This window comes from Lolium rigidum, chromosome 7 (assembly GCF_022539505.1).
Source record: "Lolium rigidum isolate FL_2022 chromosome 7, APGP_CSIRO_Lrig_0.1, whole genome shotgun sequence".
NCBI classification, from domain to species: Eukaryota; Viridiplantae; Streptophyta; class Magnoliopsida; order Poales; family Poaceae; genus Lolium; species Lolium rigidum.
The window spans coordinates 302,416,005-302,439,669 of NC_061514.1; the positions used below are offsets into that span (position 1 = coordinate 302,416,005).

Sequence of the window (23,665 nt, forward strand, 5' to 3'; positions counted from 1 at the left end):
ATTGATTTTTCTAAATTTTTTGATAGTAAGCTAAAGTCTTTTGCTTGAACCTCGTGCGTTTGGACACTGTTGATGTGTATGCAGTGCACCATTTTTTTCAAAATATTTCTAAAAGAATTAGTATTGATTTTTAAAAAATCGTTTGTATGTTTTAAAGTAATTTATCTGTAGAAATATTCAACTTCCGTAGTAATTTATCGCGTTAGCTATTTAGCGAGGCGGTAAGTACCTATATTTTTTATCCTTTCTGACGCCTCTTTTAATCCATGAAAATGCTACTTTCCTCTTTTCTGGTATCTTTGCTAAAAACTTGCTCTATCATATATCACATCTTTCAACCGGTGCACATTTTTATCGCTCCGGACACCGCAAGTACTATCCTACAATTATCCGGTGTTTTTCTCCATACTGGCATCTTTTCTTCATGAAAATACTATATCCACAATGAACTTCCAATAGGTATGTTACTTTTCGTACAAACGTCATTGGTTAATCTTACTTTTAGCGATAATTTGGAAGAAAATGCTAGATATCATGTCCCCCTTTTATCCGTTAAAAAATATTACTACACTACTAGAAAACAGGGTTTCCGTTCAGAGGCTGGCCGAGCATCAATCCCCCACCTCATCTTCTAAATCATTTCCCGTAAGTAAAAGTAAAAGTACAAGCATTATCACTCCACAACTGCATGGCACGCACTAACCACATGGATTATTCCTATATAGGACACGTGGTGCTTTTCTTTGCCATGTTCTTCTTTATTGTGCTTTTCTTTGAATTTCATCATGTTTACTTCTATGTCGTGTGTTTTTTTTTAGAATTTTATCCGTGCGTACGGCATCACGTTCTCGTCAGCCCTAGCATCGTCATCCGCGGCATCTACGGTGATGCCCGTGGTGGTGCCAGAGACCTCGAGGACCGGCATGGGCAGGCACATGATGACCACCGCGATCAAAAGAGCGTCGTCGGCGAGCGCGGCGGCGTCGGAGAGCGCGGGCACCGTGAGCCTTATTAGCCGGAGCATGAGCTAGTGCGTCCAACTCTCACACGAACCGCCTCTTTCTTCAACCTCTCAACTCACAAGAACAAGGGAGACCCTGGAGTCTGGTGCCGGACTGTCTCACATCAGCCTGGTGCATGTTTCCTTTTCTGTCTATACTCCTTTGTTCAGATGAGCACGCATACAACCCTTTAAATAGACTGTACTCGCGCGCTATCATCCTTGGCAGCATGTACTCACACCACAAACTCCACTACTGCATGTCAAGTACGCACGCACTAACCTGATGGCCTATTCTTATGGCACAAACACATATATTGTTAGGAAGTACTAGCTTCAGAATCAGGATAACTAATTTTATACAACCGCCTCAAAGGCGACCTGCTCATAGGGTATATATACCCAAGACATTTATTTATCAATAAAATCACTTTTATTCCTTTCAATCATTCTTTTTTAAACAAAGTTATCGATATAAGATTGATGCACTAACCAAGTTTTCCAAAAGACCGATCAAATGGAAAGAGGTTAGATAGTCTACACTATTATATTAGAGTTGGTCCTTTGTCGTCAAACTCGCTTGATGGTGTCGGCATTGAAAGCATGATGTGTCCCTCCAATCTAAATTGACGGTTTCCGCTTCGTCGTCCGATCTAATTTCGTAACAACTGTAGCATCATCAATCAGCGGTATCAATCCTTAGTATTAAATGAGAGTGCAGTATGGTCACAATCATGGAAATAATCAGCCCAATACAATACCAATCAGATCGGTCATAATCAAGGATTTTTTTGGAAAGCCGACCCCAACTGTAATAATCAAATGGTTTCATTTGGAATCGTGTGTTGGAAATAATCCAAACTAGGTAGTGCTAGTTTTAGTTTTGGAAAGTTTGCATCCCGTGTCCTAGTAGCAGAAGCTAGCTGATTTGAGCTTTTTTTTTTTCCTAATTACGTTGTGTATTTGTGTGCTAGTAGTAGGAGGTTAGGTCGTGCAGGTATTACATGTTTTGGTCAAGGTCGGTTAGTTTGTCCTAGAACGAGTCAGCTTTTAAGTCTTGGCTGCACCTATATTAAGAAGTGGTGGTCATCGAGTTGTAAGTACCAGAAAAATGAAAAGCAATAAAGAAACACTACAAGGCACGGCACGTCCCTTTGGCTATCTTTGTTGTTGCCTTCGTTGCGTGTTTGTTATTTCGTTTGTTGCGTGTGTGCTGGTCCTAGCCGTTTGCGTTAACGTCATCAAGATATCACAACGGATAAAGAAAATCACGTTCTTGCGTTTTCATCGTGATCAAAGTTCCATGTAGTCGTATACGGAAAATTGCGTTACACGTATACGACGAGTTGTGTTGCTGCCGGACCCGTCGAGTTGCTTGGAGACCATGCAGTCAATCTTTGGGAAAAGCTAACAATTTGTATAAGAGCCAAGGTGTGGGGCTTCGCCGTTAAGTTGCACAACGGTAGAGTCGGAGGATCCTTCGTCGGCGTCAACTTGCATCACGGGCGAAGGAAAGTTGAAGAAGTGGATCATGTCGACTCCAAGGGCAAGAGGTTGTGGTCTTGTTATAATTGCGACAAGCAAATAACGAACACGGCAGGACGTGAGCCGCTCGCTGTGACGCTCCACCTGGTGTTCGCCATGAAGAAGCTCATACAAGAGCGGATGATCGTTCGGCAGCTCTCGGCGTGCAAGACCATGGGGTCAGCAAGCGACATTTGGACCGACAAGAACAGCATGCTTACCACCAATCACAGGGTTGGCGAGAAGGTCAAGGCGGCTCGCGCGGTGATCACTATGAGCACCGCCAAGGACTTCGAGGAGCTCAACTCCACAACGCTATGGGAGGTATTCGGGAAGTTGTTGTTGGAGGGCATCTTCTAGTGCACTGGCTCCGAGGTCATCCGTAGCAAGGACGGCACGACCACAACCGTCATGGACACGCCGCATGCCTACCGAGATGGCCATCCTCGAGTTCGGCCTTGGGGTGGAGCTGCCACGAAGGAACAACTCTGTCATCGTCAAATGAAATCCTTGATTATTACAGGGAGGTTGGCTTTCCAAAAAAAATCCTTGATTATGACGGTCTGATTGGTATTGTATTGGGCTGATTATTTCCTTAATTGTGACCATATTGCACTCTCATTTATTAATAAGATTAATACCGCTAACTGATGATACTATAATTGTGGTGAATTATATGGGACTAAGCGGAAACCGTCAATTTAGATTGGATGGACATGATGCTTTCAATGACGACACCATCAAACGCGTGTGATGACAAACAACCAACTCCAATATAATAGTATAGATTAGTAGTCAATACATACCGATACAACCCATCACACTTGGTAGACTTAGCAGCGGCGTTAGCCGGTTGCAGCTCCGGCGCCGGCATTTCCAATGGAATGCAACAAAGCACCGGGTCCAGATGGTTTTCCAGCAGAGTTTTATCAAACTTTCTGGGATACGATTAAATCGGACCTTCTAGATTTGTTCAGTGCCTTACACATTGGATAACTAGAATTATTTCGTCTAAATTTTGGTGAAGTAATCTTGTTACCGAAAGTTAATGGGGCAGAAAGGATTCAACAATATAGACCTATTTGCCTCTTAAATGTAAGTTTCAAGATTTTCACGAAAGTGGCCACCATTAGACTTAATACGGCTGCGGATCATGTTGTACAGCCATCACAGACAGCCTTTATGCAAGGAAGGAACATCCTTGATAGAGTGGCGGTTTTGCATGAGACGGTACATGAGATACATTCTAAGAAATTAAATGGGGTTATTTTAAAACTAGATTTTGAAAAGGCGTATGATAAAGTTAAGTGGTCTTTCCTACAGCAGACACTCAGGATGAAAGGATTTTCTCCAGAGTTGCGTGCTCTAATAAATGATTTGTGTATGGAGGTAGTGTAGCAATCCGGGTTAATGATGACACCGGCCACTATTTCCAAACACGAAAAGGGTTACGCCAAGGGGATCCGTTATCACCGATGTTGTTTAACATTGTAGCGGATATGTTGGCTATACAGATAGAGCGGGCCAAGTCTGATGGCCAGATTGAAGGTGTGATTCCACATCTGGTTGATGGTGGTTTATCAATCCTTCAATATGCCGACGATACAATTCTATTTATGGATCATGATCTTGAAAAAGCTCAAAATCTAAAATTAATTTTCGTGGCTTTTGAGCAGTTGTCGGGATTGAAAATAAATTTCCATAAAAGCGAATTGTTCTATTTCGGTGATGCCCAGAATGATACGGCTCTGTATACAGAGTTGTTTGGTTGTGGGCAAGGCCAATTTTCTATTCGTTATTTGGGTATTCCGATTCATTATCGGAGACTTACAATCGCGGAATGGAAATTAGTGGAAGAAAGATTACAAAAACGCCTAAGTAGTTGGAAAGGTAAATTGTTGTCCCTGGGAGAAAGATTGGTACTCATTAATTCGGTACTAACAAATATGGTAATGTATATGTTATCATTCTTCATTCTACCGAAAGGAATTCTGCATAAACTCGATTATTATCGATCCAGATTCTTTTGCCAAGGGGACAACGAGAAAAAGAAATATCGACTGGTTAAATGGAGTATAGTTTGTAGTCCCAAAGATCAAGGAGGGCTTGGAGTTCATGACCTGGAGGTCAAGACTTCAGCTCTACTGGGTAAATGGTTGTTTAAGCTACTTATCGATGATGGGATTTGGCAAACTATTCTTCGGAGAAAGTATGTCGGCTCGAAGACATTATCCCAAGTGGTTTGGAAACCTGGGGATTCACACTTTTGGGTTGGTCTTATGGTGACAAAAAATGTATTTTTTCGCCATGGTACTTTCTCAATCAAGAATGGAGCACAGATACGGTTCTGGGAAGATGCTTGGCTAGACAATGCACCCTTAAGTGAACAGTATCCTGCTCTGTATAGGATTGCTCGTCACCAAGATGATACCATTGCCACTGTAATGGCTACCTCACCTCCGAATGTGACGTTCAGACGGGTTTTAGTTGGACAAAGACTTGTGGCATGGAATTCCCTAATTCACCGGCTCGGAGATATTCATTTATCGCCTGAACCAGACGAATTTAGATGGAATCTTCATGTAGATGGAATTTAGATGGAATCTTCATGTAGATGGCACTTTTTCTGTAAAATCTTTATACAATGCGATCCTTCTTTCTGATTTACCAGTTGATAACAATAAGAAGATTTGGAAGATGAAGATACCATTAAAAATTAAATTTTTTGGATGGTATCTTCGTCGTGGGGTTATTCTTACCAAAGACAATCTTGTTAAGCGGAATTGGCACAGAAATACATGGTGCGTTTTTTGTCATTAGGACCAAACAATCAAACACTTATTCTTCCAGTGCCAGTTCGCGAGATCTATATGGTCAGTCATCCAAGTAGCGTCTACCCTGTATCCTCCGACTAGTGTCGCCAATATCTTTGGCAATTGGCTTCATGGTATCGATTCAAGGTTTAAGTTGCTTCTTAGGGTGGGGGCGCTTCAAGTTATCTGGGCGCTTTGGCTATGTAGAAAAGACAAGATCTTTAATGACAAAAATTGCTCTTTGTTGCAGGTCATCTACAGATGTACAGGTATTCTCCGTTCGTGGTTACCTCTTCAGTGAGTGGAGAACCGAGACCTATTTACGGAGGTCTGTACACGGTTGGAGGCTACGGCGAGGGATACTTTTTCCCTACATGGGTGGCACCATAGTCTACGGATAGAAGCCGCTACACCTTAGGTGTCATATGATTCATCGTTCCGATATGTATCTCGCCTAGTTTTTTTTATATGTATTTTTTGACTTGAGATAACAAAACGGCTGTGTGCATCCTGGTTATGCAGAGGCTGGATGTAATTGCTTCTTAAAGTAATAAAGCATCCTTTATCGAAATAAAATATTGCAACAACCCTCAGCTGGCCTTGAAGCGGCGGCGGTGGCCGCATGTAGCAGCCCCTAAATTGATGCAGCAGGGACCAAAGTGGCTTAAAAGTACTTTTATCTTTTTATCGTAAAAAGTGCTTTATCTTTACCGGCACTCTAATCTAATCTAGTCTAAGTACCGTTGTAGTGCTCACAAAGTGGTGCCAGCCGCTTCACGCCCATGCATGCATGTCCCACCCTGGGTTCACGGCTTCACGCACGCACGAAACGAACCATGCATGTTTGCAACAGTGCAAGACTTACTCTGAGTCGACATGCGCGCGAGCCGCGCGCCACCGTCGCTTTCGTCTCTTCCGCTGCGTTTCTTCCCTGACCCAGACGTCAGATGCAAAGGGGCTAGGGTGGCGTTTCACCAAACATACGGATCAATTCCACCAACTTTGCTGCCATCACCTTCGCCAAAACGACGACGGCCAGACCAAGCGGCCGAGCATTTGGCATGCTTTGCCGTTGGTTCGCACGCGCGGAAAATCGAACGCCGGTTCCCACCTTTCCGTGTCTTTTTTTTTAAATAGAGCGGTCTAGCCTCTGCATCAATTGATGCATACCGTTCTTTATTAATGACCTCCCGTGTCTATATAATGGATGTTATTGTCAACAAAAACGGCAAAACATATGTACCGATAGAAACATATATATCGGTAAAATGGCCATGCTGGTTATCTGCTCACGTACACATTTTTCAAAAATATCCAATCCTTCTTTCCCTTTCATGTTATACAAAACAACTAATTCCGCTCCAACAACCCACATCTTTCTCTACGAAAAAACTTGGGAACAAATATATAGTACCACCTCCCTCCACAAAATGATCTTTTAACTTTGCCAAAATATGCAAGTTATGACATCGTTTTTTTTTTTGAGAACACAGTACAACGCAGACACTCACAAACACGCACGTACAAACATCCCGCATATCTTGAGATTAACGAAGTCACCACTGACGCCTCGCTGTTGACGGGCACGTCACCTACCACTAAAAGCATAGCGCCGGTTAAATCCTGGAATAAATCCAGGTAAATGCAAACACCCATGTCAAGTCTAGAACTTGAACCTGGGTGGGCAGGTTCCACCACAAGGGACCTAACCACCAGAGCTCTGTTTGCGACATCTTTTTTGTTGATGGACTCAATCTCTCAGAGTTTTTTTTTGACTTTTGAAGAAAAGATTGTGCCGATTTAAGTATCACCGGTGGATTCAACTATGTTTGCACCATTAGTTAGTTCATCTGTTATTGATCTTTGTGACATAATATTATAATCATAAATAAATATTTTAATATAAATCTGTTGACACTAAGAAAAATATATCTGGGTAGCTCACCAAAAGGATTACGTACAGAGCCAGAAAGGCAGTGTGAGCAAGTGATGCATCGCCGACTGGATTTTCAAAACTCTGAACCGATGCTTCTGATCTCAGACTAGCCCGAGCTGTCTACAAGCATGGATACTCTGTCACTCAGATGCATGCATTGTTCTGATCAGTTTCCTTCTTACTTTTCCTCTTCTCATTTTCGCAGTAGACTGACTGATCTTCACTTGTGATTAAATTAAGCACCGATCCTAGTGCTCTAATTCGTTTTGCTATTGATGCACTAAACGTGTACTCCTACTTCATCTGAAAATGTGTACTAATTGTGTAAGTTCAGTGACTTGCATGACTTGGGAATATTGACAGCTACAGAAGAAGAAGATCAACAGACAATTGCCAAAACTTGTGTGGCAAAAATGTCAAACTATCCCAAAAACTAGGATTCAAAATTCAGTCGACACGATGTGATGACTTGAATTTGGTAGTGCTACTTGAGTATCGACCTCCAATAGCAGTATTAACGGAACCACTGAGAAAACACGATCGACCACCTCGTGTGGCTTGGGGCGCCGATTCAGGTGACGCAACCCCTCATCCATAGAGATATCCTTCCATCGTCGTTATTGCTACGACGACACCAGGCAAAATACGTTTGGTTAGCAGGCAAAATATAGGACACACGTGGCTTCCCACATTCTGGACGCGCGCTAAAGATATGGCCTATACTAAATGTTTAATTCTGTCGTGACGGCGGATTATAGAAATAGCTATTTCTATAATGAACTACTTCGACCTAGCTATTATGTTTAATTCTAGACGCTACTACTTCTGATGAGCATCACTGCATCAGTACTACAAGCACTTTGCAATCAGAGGAATAAGATAATCTACCTAAACCGTCCTTTATAGGATTGATATGATCTTGGCTGTAACCACAACTTAGCTAAGTTAAGATTGTATCTAAAAGCATCCAAATGTCGTGTGCATCCCTGCTGGGATAAACTTGATCTCCAGCAGCCTTAGCAGCTTTTTTCTATGCAAAAATATATACTACATATAAAAGCTAAAGACTTTTGCTTGAACCTTATGTGCATGGACACTGTTCACGCGCATGAACAGTGCTCCATTTTTTTACTTTTTTGAAAATATTTTTAAAAAATTAATATTGATTTTTCTAAAATTTTTGATAGTAAGCTAAAGTCTTTTGCTTGAACCTCATGCATTTGGACACTGTTGACGTGTATGCAGTGCTCCATTTTTTCAAAATATTTCTAAAAGAACCAGTATTGATTTTAAAAAAATTGTTTGTATGTTTTAAAGTAATTTATCTGTAGAAATATTCAACTTCCGTAGTAATTTATCGCGTTAGCTATTTAGCGAGGCGGTAAGTACGTACCTATATTTTTTTATCCTTTCTGACGCCTCTTTTAATCCATGAAAATGCTACTTTCCTCTTTTCTGGTATCTTTGCTAAAAACTTGCTCTATCATATATCACATCTTTCAACCGGTGCACGTTTTTATCGCTCCGGACACCGCAACTACTATCATACAATTATCCGGTGTTTTTCTCCATACTGACATCTTTTCTTCATGAAAATACTATATCCACGATGAACTTCCAATAGTTATGTTACTTTTCGTACAAACATCATTGGTTAATCTTACTTTTAGCGATAATTTGGAAGAAAATGCTAGATATCATGTCCCCCTTTTATCCGGTAAAAAATATTACTACACTAGTAGAAAACAGGGTTTCCGTTCAGAGGTCGGCCGAGCATCAATCCCCCACCTCATCTTCTAAATCATTTCCCGTAAGTAAAAGTAAAAGTACAAGCATTATCACTCCACAACTGCATGGCACGCACTAACCACATGGATTATTCCTATATAGGACACGTGGCGCGGTTCTTTGCCATGTTCTTCTTCATTGTGTTTTTCTTTAAATTTCATCGTGTTTACTTCTATGTCGTGTGTTTTTTTTAGAATTTATCCATGCGTACGGCGTCACGTTCTCGTCAGTCCTAGCATCGTCATCCGCGGCATCTACGGTGATGCCCGTGGTGGTGCTAGAGACCTCGAGGACCGGCATGGGCAGGCACATGATGACCACCGCGATCAAAGAGCGTCGTCGGCGAGCGCGGCGGCGCCGGAGAGCGCGGGCACCGTGAGCCTTATTAGCCGGAGCATGAGCTAGTGCATCAACTCTCACACGACACCGCCTCTTAATTTCTTCAACCTCTCAACTCACAAGAACAAGGGAGACCCTGGAGTCTGGTGCCGGACTGTCTCACATCAGCCTGGTGCATGTTTCCTTTTCTATCTACTAGATTTAGATGTGCGCCTTGGCGCACGGTCCCGTGAAGTTCGTTCCAATTTACATTTTATATATCGATGATAAAAATCAGGCAAGGAAATGATAATAGCTATGATAAATCAAACGGAATCACAAACGGAGTAGCAAATGCTTATTGACAAAGCCCATACGAAGCTTATGATGATTGTATTTGTCGCCAGGTCAACATATTTGACAGCTTTTACACATGAAGAATCCCCCGCTGTTTCATAGTTCTTTTTACTTTATTACAAACATCGAGGTACAGATGAGAACACTCCACTGGTAGCGCAGAGGTGTTAAACAGAACAGTCATACAAACTTAGATATATTCGCATAGCTCAAGATGGAATTCATCCTTTGAAACACCAAGTTCTTCTAGTATAAGATTGAGTAATATTCGAAAAGGGATCTTGATTATCCTCTGAGTTTCCTACAACAGGAAGTACGTGTGTAAATATTCAAAACAACCCTAACCATGTTTTTAGTGTTGTAGGTAAAATAAAAGGAAAATCACATTTGGCTCAATAGATTTACTTGCTATTCAAATAATATGGTTAATACAACAATTTAAACTAAATTTTAAATATGAGTTGATTCGTAGGTGCAGAATGGAATTCTAACTCTAGACCTGTTCTTTGTAAGACACACTATTATGCAAACTTGAGCATGGAGTGACCTTCCATTGGTTTGAATACGTATTTCGCTTGTCAGATTATTTTTTGGAACATAGCTTTACTGCATTAGGTCATACTGTTACTAATATTCCCTGAACAACCCTCCAAAAGTACCTGGTATAGCTGAACTGGCAATGTTGGAAAGCATCAACCCCATAACCATGATCTAAGAAACAACAGATTCATCAAAAAACCAGGATTTACTGCAGGAGGATGCCGTCTGGAGGAGCTTCAACACACATTCTGCAGCCAACAAGACGATCCAAAGAAACTATTGTAAGTAGTCACAAAAATGCAGGAGTGGCTATTCTAATAAACAATCAGAGAACTAACTAAATTATATTAGTACACAATATGAAATGTGTGCTAGCTTGTCCTGTAACAGTAAGATGGAAAACAACATCTAAAAGAATACATTTCACGGTTTTAGTAGTATGCACACTCCCTTTCATGGTACAACAGTAATACATTTCAGTCAATACAACAAATAGAAAAATAAATAGATATTAATCTGCTAACAGTAAATTACTAACCGGTCAAAGCGAGTATCCCAACGTGCTTAGCTGCACCATTCCCTGGATTCCAGCTTTTTCGCTGGGATGATGGAATTTACATGTAGCCCCAAACTTGCATGTTCCGGTCTGAATGAAAAACATTGAGAAATTCCATCAGTTAAACATTGTCTAGGATGACATAAACATGATAAAACTGTACCGCTCCTAGATTGCAAGATAGAATCTACACATGTCCCTTTTACGGGAAATGGCGCTCCAAGATTGTGATTATCATTCTAGCAAAAACTGAAGCTAATCACCTGGCGGTTCTTTTGTTGCTGTATAAATGTTAAGATGAAGTTACTAATGGGAAGCTATCTCAGGACAGGTTTGTGGTCTACTTTTGTTTACCTTCATTCATGTATCCAACAGCGCCATCAGCAAAGCTCCATCCATGGAGGCACATTCAGAAAGGCCATCGGCTAAACTGAACCAAAGACTCTCAAGTTTAGTAGACTTATAGTGAGCAAACACATTATCTTCGTTATTCTCTATGCTGGCAGCCAAGGAGTTATCCCCTCTGATGAGGTTTGGAGGCAGCACGCGCTCCTCCTACTCAATGCCAAAGAGGGCAAAGAGGAGGAGCAGCAGCGATGCTAGAGATCAAGCCTTCCGTACAGATCAATCCATAGTACAAACTGACTATCGAGCGGAAAATAACAATAACAATTGGATGTTATCTCTGGGAGAAATTTCAGTTTTCCCTATGCTATTTACATATTACTTTCTTTATTTTATAAGCACCGTAATATTTAGCTAACAGAATACAGGGGCCCTCCAGGCAGCAGCACATGTTAAGAAAGATATAACAACCAGAAATTTTATTAGAAAGGAAACATATCGTACAAAGCAAACATTTAGTCCATGTAAAGATATAAGAACGAGGCATTCAAACTATCGAAGATTGCTACTTATATGACAACATCATGTTAAATTACTATTACATTAATTTTTAGTGGTAGATGTTGTTCAGATCAAGAGGAAGAGGACCCAAGTTGTTTACCAAACATCCATGCAATCCTTAAGAATAATCTGCTAGCAATCTCTATATTTAACATTTGATCTTAGAGCAATTTCATCCAAAGATGAGAAAACAGTGGCACCTACGGTTTGTCCGAGCATAGACAGGAGGATTGGTTCTTATATGAATGGGGAACATCAGCATGGGGAACATCAACATGAGAGCAAAGTGTTTCGATGCCTTCTAGGCCGCTCGAGTAAGTTAGAAAACAAATCATTCATGTATAATAGCATGTCACAAAATAAAATAGCATATAACTGCATTAAAGTGGTACGTGACTAATGAATTAGCTTATGTAAGCATTGAAGATTACTTCTTTTGTTCACTAATATAAGACAGCTTTCCAAAACGACTTAGCTTTCCAAAATGTCTTATATTAGTAAACAGAGGGAGTATTAAATTATTATTTATAGTGATTCACATAAAACCACTCTTATTTAAATCTGCGCGCTAATCCACTATTTAGGAGGTATATCTACATCTTCCAAATGAAAGGAGGACTTTACTAATATAAGAAAATCTGACATCATATATTAACCAAAACCAAAGAACGACTCGACATGACAACACTTGAAACCACTGATGCAAAAGTAATTGACAAAGAAGCAGTAAATCATGAGCAAACATGGTAAATGATAAAGAACATGATAGGCATGTGCTGTGTTAAAAATATGTGGTATTCCAGGTACCATATTACCTTGAACAAGTAAAGGCAGGTACATATTGATCAGGTACGGGAGAGTTCCGTGTTCCAATTGCAAGAGATGCTCCAGGATATTCATACACAAATAATAAGAGGTGTGCTTACAACATTTGAAGTACAGGTATACTAACCTGATGATTGAGGAAACTCATTTAATAGCAGCCAAAGCAAGAAAACTGAGTTTGTAGATCAGTCACAAACAATATATTTGGGTGGACTAAACAAAACTGAGTTTATTCTATATCAATTGCTACATGGTCTATATATTTGTGGGGGAGCTTCACAGCTAGCTAGAGACAAGAGGTTGCACTAAACCTTTTTGGACTTGCGGACTGTGTATAGTTCGGCCTTACTAACACACCACGGGCGCAGCTTCGCCCCTGGGACGAAAGGCTAGATGCGCTCAGATCGGGAGAGACACAGCTAGTACACAGCCATGCAAGAGAGAGGGATAGAGAAGGGGATTACCGGAGAGCATGTAGACCGAAGTACAGGACCGGCGGGAGGTGGTGTCGCCGGTCAAAAACCAATAACAACGGCGGCGGCGATGTGGAGCAGTTCGCCGGGATCCACGTCTGGCTTCGTCGGTCAAATGTTTCGCCCCTCCCACAGCTCTCGTCCCTCCCTCAGCTCCTGCACCTCCGCCAGCCGCCAATCCGCTCGCCGCAGATTTCTCATGACCTTACTATTTGCACACACACCTTAAAAGATGCTCATAAAAATATTAGCAACTATACACCTTGAAATATTTGTACAGGGATTAGAGAGAGAAGCAGAGAGAGGGGGGAGAGAGTGGGAGAGAGAGGACCTACATGTATGATCTTTGGTTTCTTCTCATGGATGAGCAAAATACTGCAATCAATTGTTGGATTACATAGACAACCAAAATATTGTTCTTTTATGAATTCGTCACGTGAGGGGAAAATATGCTGCAGTTTAACACAACCAATTAGCATTCTGGAACTAAACCTGTACTAAAAAGGCATAATTCAAGCAATTTTACTTTTCTTCTTTTTGCAACAAGTACACAATACCATCAGTCATCACTCAGTAATTCAGCCCCAATATCCATCATAGAGAGGAAAATCAAATTTACATGTACCATGGGAGAATTCAATGAAGGATAAACAGTAATTAAGCTGCAAAAGGGGCCAGACTGGTATTCCATATATAAAAGAAAGAACAAATAGAAATTTGTGCAACTTTTTGCAAGATTTGCAAGAACTGAAACCAATTATATCTCAAGAACTTCCTATTAGTGTAACATGCCAATGGAAGTAAACTCATTACCTAAAGCTGAATTGGGGCATTGCCAGATGCGTACTATGTGCTTGTCCAGCAACTCCTGCGTTTTCTCCAGTTGAGCTGACTCTGCCTTATTCTCATAACTCAAATCCATTCTGAAACAACATTGGGCTAAAATAAGTAATATCATTTGATGTTTCACTGAACTATTGCACAGAAGATTGCATCCAGATATGTAAAGCAAGCTTCAGGTCTGATTCCGGCAGAAGCTAAAAAACGCAAGAAAGTATCTAAATCCAATTATTTGAGTACCAAGGAATATGCAGTAGCAATGATGACAATTCTGAAATATCTTTTGGTTACATTCTCTCATCACAGCAGCAAATTATAAGATGCATATATTTTATGGAAAATTGTGAGACCATACATCTTATTTGATCTTATTTGACCGTGGACTTCATTTCTCCCGACCTCCGATTTCTCCTTGGTAACCAAAAATCTCTCAAACTGAGGTGCATATGACACCTGCAGCCAATTGCCGAGAAATACATGATCATCCAATCTAATCTTTGCAAACCTGCGGCATGAGAACGCACTAATATGAATCATATAGCAACTACGAATCTAACAAAAGAAAAGGCATTAATAAAGTAGCTTGGATTTATTAGCTCCAGATTTGTTACCCAAGTGCCAAGGACGTACCACAAAAACTGAACTAAATCATGCCATGATAATAAAAACTTGTAGTTCCGCCTTACCATAATTTGAGACGGTGGGGTTCAAATTCATTATCCTCCAGCAAGTTGATTTTCATGTGTGAAACCTGCTTTCTACATCCCTCAGTTTAATTGCAAAACATAGATATGCCATATATTAATCTTAGCTAGGATTTCCATCAAACACTTTGTAGACACCATGTAAAAACGGATCTGCACCAAACACAAATGTGATGTTCTGGGGCTAAATCAAACAGAGAATTTGCCTCCACTTTTACCTCAGCTTCTAGGGGAGAGAGAGAGAGAGAGAGAGAGAGAGAGAGAGAGAGAGAGAGAGATGGAGAGAGAGAGGAGAGGAAGTACCTGAAAAGTAGAGGCAGAGGAGGGCTGGACACTGGAAGAGATCCGCACCATATGGTTGGCGTCCCCCTCTTCTTCTTCCCCAAATCCATCTCCATATGCGAGTCCTCTTCCTCCCTGATTTGGCTTCCTCCCTGATTTGGACGGAAGAGGCACGATCAGCTTGACCACCACAAAGGGGTTAGAGCCATATGTAAAGGAACGAGCAGAGAATGCAGAGAAGTGCTCACCTTGGGCTGGCATCTTCTTATGTCGCGCCCCAGCAGCCCGCGGGCGAGGTGGTGGAGCTGCGCCGTCCTCTACCTCCAGAAACGCGGCCAGGGAGATCGCCCGCGCTGCCGATGTGGAGGTCGCCCGCACTGCTCCTGTGGATGTCGCCGGCGCGAGCTCGAGCCCGCCATCACCATCAAGGGCGGAGCTCCAGCAGCCCCTCCTGCTTGGCGGCGGGTCGAGGCGGCGAGGGAGCAGGGCTGGAGGTGGTGCGAGGCGGCGGCCGGCGACGAGAACGGGGCAGGGACGGTGGCAGGGCGGGGGCGCGAGGTGGAGCGGGGCGGGGGCGCGAGGCGGGGGTAGGGGCGTGGGCGGCGGCTAGGGTTTTTTTCGCCCTGGGGCTCGCTTTTATACGAGGCCGCGGTGAAATACCGAAAATACCCCTGCGGGGTGGAGATCCACTACCCGATGACAATGTGCACCGACGGAGATCCTACTCGCAGTGGCTGACGTGCGGGGCCGGCAAAGGTGGGGCCCACTTGCAGCCGGAGGCGGGTAACAGTTGGCCGTTGCATGGGGTTAGCTAGTAGATTCTGAGCCAGGAATTAACGGCTGAGATTCGTCGCAAGGAAGATCTAACGGCTCATGTGCGAGGATCGCTGTGAAGCCCCCTATGGGGGGCATCGTTTATACCTTTAGATACTCCTTTGTTCAGATGAGCACGCATACAACCCTTTAAATAGACTGTACTCGCGCGCTATCATCCTTGGCAGCATGTACTCACACCACAAACTCCACTACTGCATGCCATGCACGCACGCACTAACCTGATGGCCTATTCTTATGGCACAAACACATATTGTTAGGAATTACTAGCTTCAGAATCAGGCTAACTAATTTTATACAACCGCCTCACATCTACGCTAACTTGTAAAACTGCCTCAAAGGCGACCTGCTCATAGGGTATATATACCCAAGACATTTATTTATCAATAAAATCACTTTTATTCCTTTCAATCGTTCTTTCTTAAACACAGTTATCAATATAGAATTGATGCACTAGCCAAGTTTTCCAAAAGACCGTTCTAATGAAAAGAGGTTAGATAGTCTACACTATTATATTAGAATTGGTCCTTTGTCGTCAAACGCTCTTAATGGTGTTGGCATTGAAAGCATGATGTGTCCATCCAATCTAAATTGACGGTTTCCGCTTCGTCCGATCTAATTTTGTAACAATTGTAGGATCATCAATCAGCGGCATCAATCCTTAGTATTAAATGAGAGTGCAGTATGGTCACAATCATGGAAATAATCAGCCCAATACAATACCAATCAGATCGGTCATAATCAAGGATTTTTTTGGAAAGCCGACCCCAACTGTAATATTCAAATGGTTTCATTTTGAATCGTGTGTTGGAAATAATCCAAACTGGGTAGTGCTAGTTTTAGTTTTGGAAAGTTTGCATCCTATGTCCTAGTAGCAAAAGCTAGCTGATTTGAGCTTTTTTTTTCCTAAATAGGTTGTGTACTTTGTGTGCTAGTAGTAGGAGGTTAGGTCGTGCAGGTATTACATGTTTTGGTCAATGTCGGTTAGTTTGTCCTAGAACGAGTCAGCTTTTAAGTCTTGGCTGCACCTATATAAGGAGCGGTGGTCATAGTGGGAGTAACATAGGTAGTAACATCACACACCCCAAAGTATTTTGGTGACATGGCATGACAATAAATGAAGAAAGAGAGTGAGGTGGTAATTAGCTATGTTACCATAACATCACACTTCTCAAGAAAAGTTGAGTCTACAATCTAATAAATACAACATGCATGATACTACATATATGTAACTACCCACTATGGAGGTAGTAACATAGAGTAGTAACATGCACCATGTTACTACTCTATATTACTCCCCACTATGACTAGTCTAAGTACCAGAAAAACGGAAAGCAATAAAGAAACACTACAAGGCACGGCACGTCCCTTTGGCTACCAATTTGTTGTTACGTTCGTTGTGTGTTTGTTGTTTCGTTTGTTGCATGTGTGCTGGTCCTAGCCGTTTGCGTTAACGTCATCAAGATATCACAACGGATAAAGGAAATCACGTTCTTGTGTTTTCATCGTGATCGAAGTTCCATGTAGTTGGACGAGTTGTGTTGCCGCCAGACCGTCGAGTTGCTTCGAGATCGTGCGGTCAATCTTTGGGAAAAGCTAACAATTTGTATCAGAGCCAAGGTGTGAGGTTTCGCCGTTAAGTTGCACCACGGTGGAGTCGGAGGATCCTTCGTCGTCGTCAACTTGCGTCACAGGCGAAGGAAAGTTGAAGAAGTGGATCATGTCGATTCTGTGATCAACTCAGTTCTCTATTCTGTGATTTTGCAAGTGAAACGATCCTTTTATTTTACCGTGAGTGATCCAATCCTAAAGTGGATGGTGACATCATTGCTCGCTTTCAAAAGGGAGATCGTAGAGTTAAATAGTATGTTTTCTTTGAACTTACAATGTAGTTTAATTATTCCAGACGTTGTCACTACTATCAACACTTTGTAATTCTGTTCTTGTTATTGCGAACCTATATATATTATATTTTTTGCTGGAATATTTTTACTTCGAATACCCAATATGAAAATCCTGGCTCCGCCACTGCCCGGCCCAGACGTCAGATGCAAAAGGGCTAGGGTGGCGTTTCACCAAACGTACGGATCAATTCCACCGACTTTGCTGCCATCACCTTCGCCAAAACGACGACGGCCAGACCAAGCGGCCGAGCATTTGGCATGCTTTGCCGTTGTTTCGCACGCGCGGAAAATCGAACGCCGGTTCCCACCTTTCCGTGTCTTTTTTTTTAATAGAGCGGTCTAGCCTCTGCATCAATTGATGCATACCGTTCTTTATTAATGACCTCCCGTGTCTATATAATGGATGTTATTGCCAACAAAAACGGCAAACCCTAAGTACCCATAGAAACAGATATATCGGTAAAATGGCCATGCTGGTTATCTGCTCACGTACACATTTTCCAAAAATATCCAATCCTTCTTTCCCTTTCATGTTATACAAACAACTAATTCCGCTCCAACAACCCACATCTTTCTCTACGAAAAACCTTGGGAACAAATATATAGTACCACCTCCGTCCACAAAATGATCTTTTAACTTTGCCAAAATATGCAAGTTATGACATCTTTTTTGTTGATGGACTCAATCTCTCGGATATACTTATAGAGGTACTGTTTTTTTTTTTTTTGACTTTTGAAGAAAAGATTGTGCCGATTTAAGTATCACCGGTGGATTCAACTATGTTTGCACCATTAGTTAGTTCATCTGTTATTGATCTTTGTGACATAATATTATAATCATAAAATAAATATTTTAATATAAATCTGTTGACACTAAGAAAAATATATCTGGGTAGCTCACCAAAAGGATTACATAGCCAGAAAGGCAGTATGAGCAAGTGATGCATCGCCGACTGGATTTTCAAAACTCTGAACTGATGCTTCTGATCTCAGAGTAGCCCGAGCTGTCTACAAGCATGCATACTCTGTCACTCAGATGCATGCATTGTTCTGATCAGTTCCTTGTTACTTTTCCTCTTGTCATTTTCGCATTAGACTGACTGATCTTCACTTGTGATTAAATTAAGCACCGATCCTTGTGCTCTAATTCGTTTTGCTATTGATGCACTAAACGTGTACTCCTATACCAATAGCAGTATTAACGGAACCACTGAGAAAACACGATCGACCACCTCGTGTGGCTTGGGGCGCCGATTCAGGTGACGCAACCCCTCATCCATACCATATCCTTCCATCGTCGTTATTGCTACGACACCAGGCAAAATACGGGTTGGTTAGCAGCAGCGGCGCCCTTGTTTCTGGTTGCTCCAAGCAAGACTCCCAGTGGATTCCCATGTGCCATTGAGTGACTTGGGAAGAATATTGAGATCTACGGAAGATTGGGACGTCGGTGCAGAGCATGAAAACTCTGATGGTTTATTTGGGATCGATCAAGTTTCAAGTAGAGATACATTTTGGATGAGATTCGATCAGAGCCTGAAGTGGTGGAGTGGAGAGGTGCCGTGCAGACCCTTGACCCTGTAGTGCTGCCTGATGAGCTCCTCCATGGTCGTGCTCCGGTACCGCGCGCCGTCGCCGTCGGGGACGATCGGCGCCAGCACCCTCGTCGACGAGGCCGCCCCAGGCGTCCGGAAGAAGCAGGCCACCGAGACCCGAGGCCCGACGGTGTTGGCCACCACGCGGTGCTCCACGCTCTTGAACCTGTCGTTGGACATGAGCTGCAGGAAGTCGCCCACGTTGACCACCAGCGCGCCCGCCGCTGGCGGCACGTCCGCCCACGCCGACTGCTTCCGGTCTTGGTCATCCTCCACGAGCACCTGGAGGCCGCCGATGGCGTCCTGCAGGAGCACGGTGAAGAAGGTGGTGTCGGAGTGGCTGATGGTGCCCAGGGTGAGGTGCGGCTCCGGGCAGGCAGGGTAGTAGTGCCCGGCGACGCTCACCCCCTCCAGGCACCCCTGCTCCTCCTCCAGGTACCCGCGGCGGAGGCCCAGCGCCTCCGAGAACAGCTCCAGCAGCGTGCGGCCTAGGCGCTGCTGCACCAGCCCCGCGTACTCCGGTACGACGCCCCTGCACGCCGCGGGGAGCTCCTGTGGCTCCGCCGGCATCTCCATGAAGAGGGTGTCGCGCCATTGCGCCGCCGGCGAGGTGAACAGGTCGACGTTGCTCTGGTACCTCACGCGCCGGCCACGGTCCCGAGTGTAGTACGGCGCCTTCGCCTCCACGGGCTGGTCATTGAAGCTCTTCACCGCGGCCAGCATCGCCGACATGGCCTCCTCCGGCACCCCGTGGTTCACCACCTGGAAGAAGCCCACCGTCTCCGCGGCCGCCTTCACCTGCGCGACCAGAGCGGGTCGTCGGGAGCTCATGGAGGACAGGTCGATGACCGGGACGGTGAAGTGGCGGTGGCGGTGGTCGGGTTGGTGGTGGAAGATGGATGGGACGGCGGTGACGCCGGCGTCGACGAGGCCTTTGACTCCGGCCTTGGTGCCGTCGAACGCCTTGAGGGCGAGGAGCCGGTGCTCGGCGGCCATGGATTACCAGCTGTGTTCAGTGATCCGCGCTCTGCCCTTTATTTCCATTTTTATTTTCTGTTATTATTATGTGGCTTGGATCGGCGACTCGACCAACGAACCACAAGTGAACTCGTGGCACTTTATTAGACGTGCAGTAGCATCTCCTGCCGGCCATATATCAACGGCCACTAACGGGGTGTGTAGAATATAAGAGCATCTCCAGCCGTCTCTTCGGGAAGGTCCCCAGGATCCTTTTTCTCATTTGAATGGACGAAAACGGCTCCGTCACATCCCTGGAACCTCGCACTAGTACGAAAACCCTTATAGGCAAAGCTTAGTTCTGTGGCGCACCACTGAAAATGCGCCACAGAATGTTATTTTGTGGCGCACCATGCTAGGTGCGCCACGTAAATAGCTTAATTTTGTGGCGCACTGCTCGAACATTGCGCCACGAAATTGTATGGGGCCCACATCCTGCCACCACCAATTATTAGTGTAGGTATTTCGTGGCGCACATGGCGTGCCTGCGCGCACGTGCTTCGGTGCGCCACGAAGTAGTTGATTCCGTGGCGCACTTGCTCGGGTGCGCCACGGAACTAAGGTAACTTATATCATCTCGCCCGTGCCCTCCCCGCCTGTTCACCTCTCCCCTCCCCTCTCCCTCCCCCTCTCCCTCTCCCCTCTCCTCCGATCCGCCGCGCGCCGCCATGGTCGTCGCCATCGCCGTCGCCGCCGCCTTCCTCCGCGAGGGCCGCATGCCGCCACGGTCCTCCCATCCCCGCCACCTGCAGGCACAGGCTGCCGCTGCGGCGAGGAGGGGCCGCCGTGAGGAGGGGCCGCCGTCGCGTGAAGGTGGAGGAGCCGCCGCGTCCTCTTCCTCCTCCACCGCTGCCGTCGTCGTCAACCTCCTCCTCCACCCCTGTCGTCGGTGAACTCTCTCCCTCCCCTCCCCTCCCCTCCCTCTTCCTCTCCCGCGCGAGCACAAAGTGCTCGACGAAATGCTTGTGTGCTACTCTGGTTGTGCTGCTGTTGTTGTTGCTGTGCTAGCTGCTGTTGTTGTTGATGTGCTACTGGATGCAATCTATCTATCTATCCTAGCTTGATGTCATTGTTGCTGCAGCTAGATGCATGCTCTGGTTGTGTTGCCGTTGCTTGTTGATGTACTCGACTGCATGCTGTCGTTGATGTACTCGGCTCGTTGCTTCGTTGATCTATCTATCCTAGCTTGTTGTCATTGTTGCTTGCAGCCTAGATGCATGCTCTTGTAGCTTCTCACCATTCCTCGGTGAACTATCACTGTTGCTATTGCTTGTGTGTCCATGCTCTAAATGGTCAAATGATCATCATGTGCTAGTGATTTACTTACTGGCTCATTGCTCATGGTTGATGTACCTCGAGTAGTGGTTCTGGATGCATTGCTGCTCGTTGCTCGGATGCATTGCTACCGTTGCTCTGGATGCATTGCCCCTAATTGTTATTGATGAACCATGTGATGGTAATGATTCAATTTAATTCAATGATGTTAATTTGATTTCCATCCTTTGTTGGAAATAAATCCATGTCTGAACTCGTACAAGGTAATGAAGACTTGCTCACTTGGTATTGCTTGCTAGTTGGACATTTGGTTGGTTTTGATGCTACTTGGTTCATTTAAATGCATTAAATGCTACTATGGTATGCTACTTGTGGTATCCTTGTGAAGAAAATGATGGATTCTTGTGAGCTTATGGTATGCTACTATGCTACTCGTGGTATCCTTGTGAACATTTACTTGATGGATTGTTGTGAGCTTATGGTATGCTACTATGCTTACTTGGATCATGTGCATATAGTTCATATAGTTCCCTAAAAAGAAAGAAGCTCCCTGGCCAGATGCTTGATGTCTTGGCTTAGCCAATGATGCAAAGGCTGAGGCAAAAACTTGGATAAGAACAGATACTAAAATAGAGATATTCACATTAGAAAATCATGTAAATGAATGCCACTGTGGTATCCTTTGAAGAAAATGGGAAGTTTCTGATGGTTTAAAAGACTAGGTGATGCTAGGTTATTAAGTTGGTCTGTCAAGGTTGGTTTTATCTGGTTAACTTGGATAGGCTATGTGTTCTTGCTTACTTATGCATATCCATCTCTACTGGATTGACTAGCTCAGGCTTGGTCTCTCTCTTGCCAGCATCACTTGGTTAATGAATAATCCCTTATGGTACCCCAGCTTTGTTTTGAACTCAACTGAGTAATGATAAATTTCTATTTCTTGTTGGCTTTAATGAAAATAGAGATATCCACAGTAGGGGATCATGTAAATGAATGCCATTGTGGTATCCTTTGAAGAAAAAGGACTGTTTCTGATGGTTTTAAAAGGCTAGGTGGTGCTAGGTGATTCAGTTGGCTACCAAGACTTGTCTCATCTGGTTAGTTGGGATATGCTATGTGTTGTTGCTTGTTTAGGCATATCTATCACTTACTTGGATTTCTTGGTTCTTGATTGGCCTCTCTTTTGCCGGCATCACTTGGTCTATAGACCAAGTGATGAATAATCCCTTTGGAGCATCTTCTCCATGCATTCTATGTGTGTTTGAGCATCTTGACTTATGTCACCATGGTTGCTTGGTTTGTTGGTGTTTTTGTACTTGCCGATGATTAGATGGTTGGTCGATCACTCGTACACTCGGGGGTGGAGCAAGTGAGCCTGGTATGATGGCACAAGTATCAATATTTTGTGCATCCTACTCGGCCTCGCTTACTCCATCCCTGGATGTTAATATTTGTTTCGCCCAACAAAGTATGAGGCATTCCATTTAGTTCATACTAGCTACTTCTTAATTGCATTGGCCTTTCTTCCATTTAGTGCCGATGATTAAATTGTTTGGTCACTTGTACACTCTAGGGTGGGGCCGGTGAGCTCAGTGCGATGGCACAAATATCAATCTCTTGTGCATCCTACCTGGCCTCACCGACCCCATCCCGGAATGTTAATATTTCTTTCGACCAACAAAGTATGAGGCATATGATATCTAGTTGAGATACCACTTGGCTCTTTCTTCCATTTTAGTGCCGATGATTAGAATGTTTGGTCACCTATACGCCGCAATATACTTTGTAGACGGGCCCCCCTTTCCCCAGCCGCCGTTCCGTGAACGAGTCTTTGACGAGACAACAACGCCGACTGATACGTCTCCGATGTATCGATAATTTCTTATGTTCTATGCCATATTATTGATGATACCTACATGTTTTATGCACACTTTATGTCATATTCGTGCATTTTCTGGAACTAACCTATTAACAAGATGCCGAAGTGCCGATTCTGTTGTTTTCTGCTGTTTTTGGTTTCAGAAATCCTAGTAAGGAAATATTCTCGGAATTGGACGAAATCAAAGCCCGGGGGCCTATTTTCTCACGAAGCTTCCGGAAGTCCGAAGGAGAGACGAAGAGGGGCCACGGAGGGGCCACACTATAGGGCGGCGCGGCCCCCCTTGGCCGCGCGGCCTC

At 43.9% G+C, this 23,665-nt stretch overlaps 1 protein-coding gene and 1 long non-coding RNA gene across 2 annotated transcripts; both read right to left on the reverse strand.

The window, feature by feature from the left end:
- Window positions 1-9,712: 9,712 nt before the first annotated feature.
- On the reverse strand, window positions 9,713-11,419 carry LOC124669255. Its single transcript, XR_006992089.1, has 4 exons — window positions 11,187-11,419; window positions 10,815-10,922; window positions 10,396-10,524; window positions 9,713-10,037 (listed from the first exon to the last, which is right to left on the reverse strand). It is a non-coding gene; the product is annotated as an uncharacterized LOC124669255 (long non-coding RNA).
- A 7,570-nt stretch (window positions 11,420-18,989) lies between these two features.
- LOC124677251 (1-aminocyclopropane-1-carboxylate oxidase homolog 1-like) lies at window positions 18,990-20,205 on the reverse strand. Its single transcript, XM_047213251.1, has one exon. It carries the CDS (start codon window positions 20,189-20,191, stop codon window positions 19,130-19,132), a length of 1,062 nt encoding a protein of 353 aa, XP_047069207.1. The 5' UTR covers window positions 20,192-20,205; the 3' UTR covers window positions 18,990-19,129.
- Window positions 20,206-23,665: the final 3,460 nt, after the last annotated feature.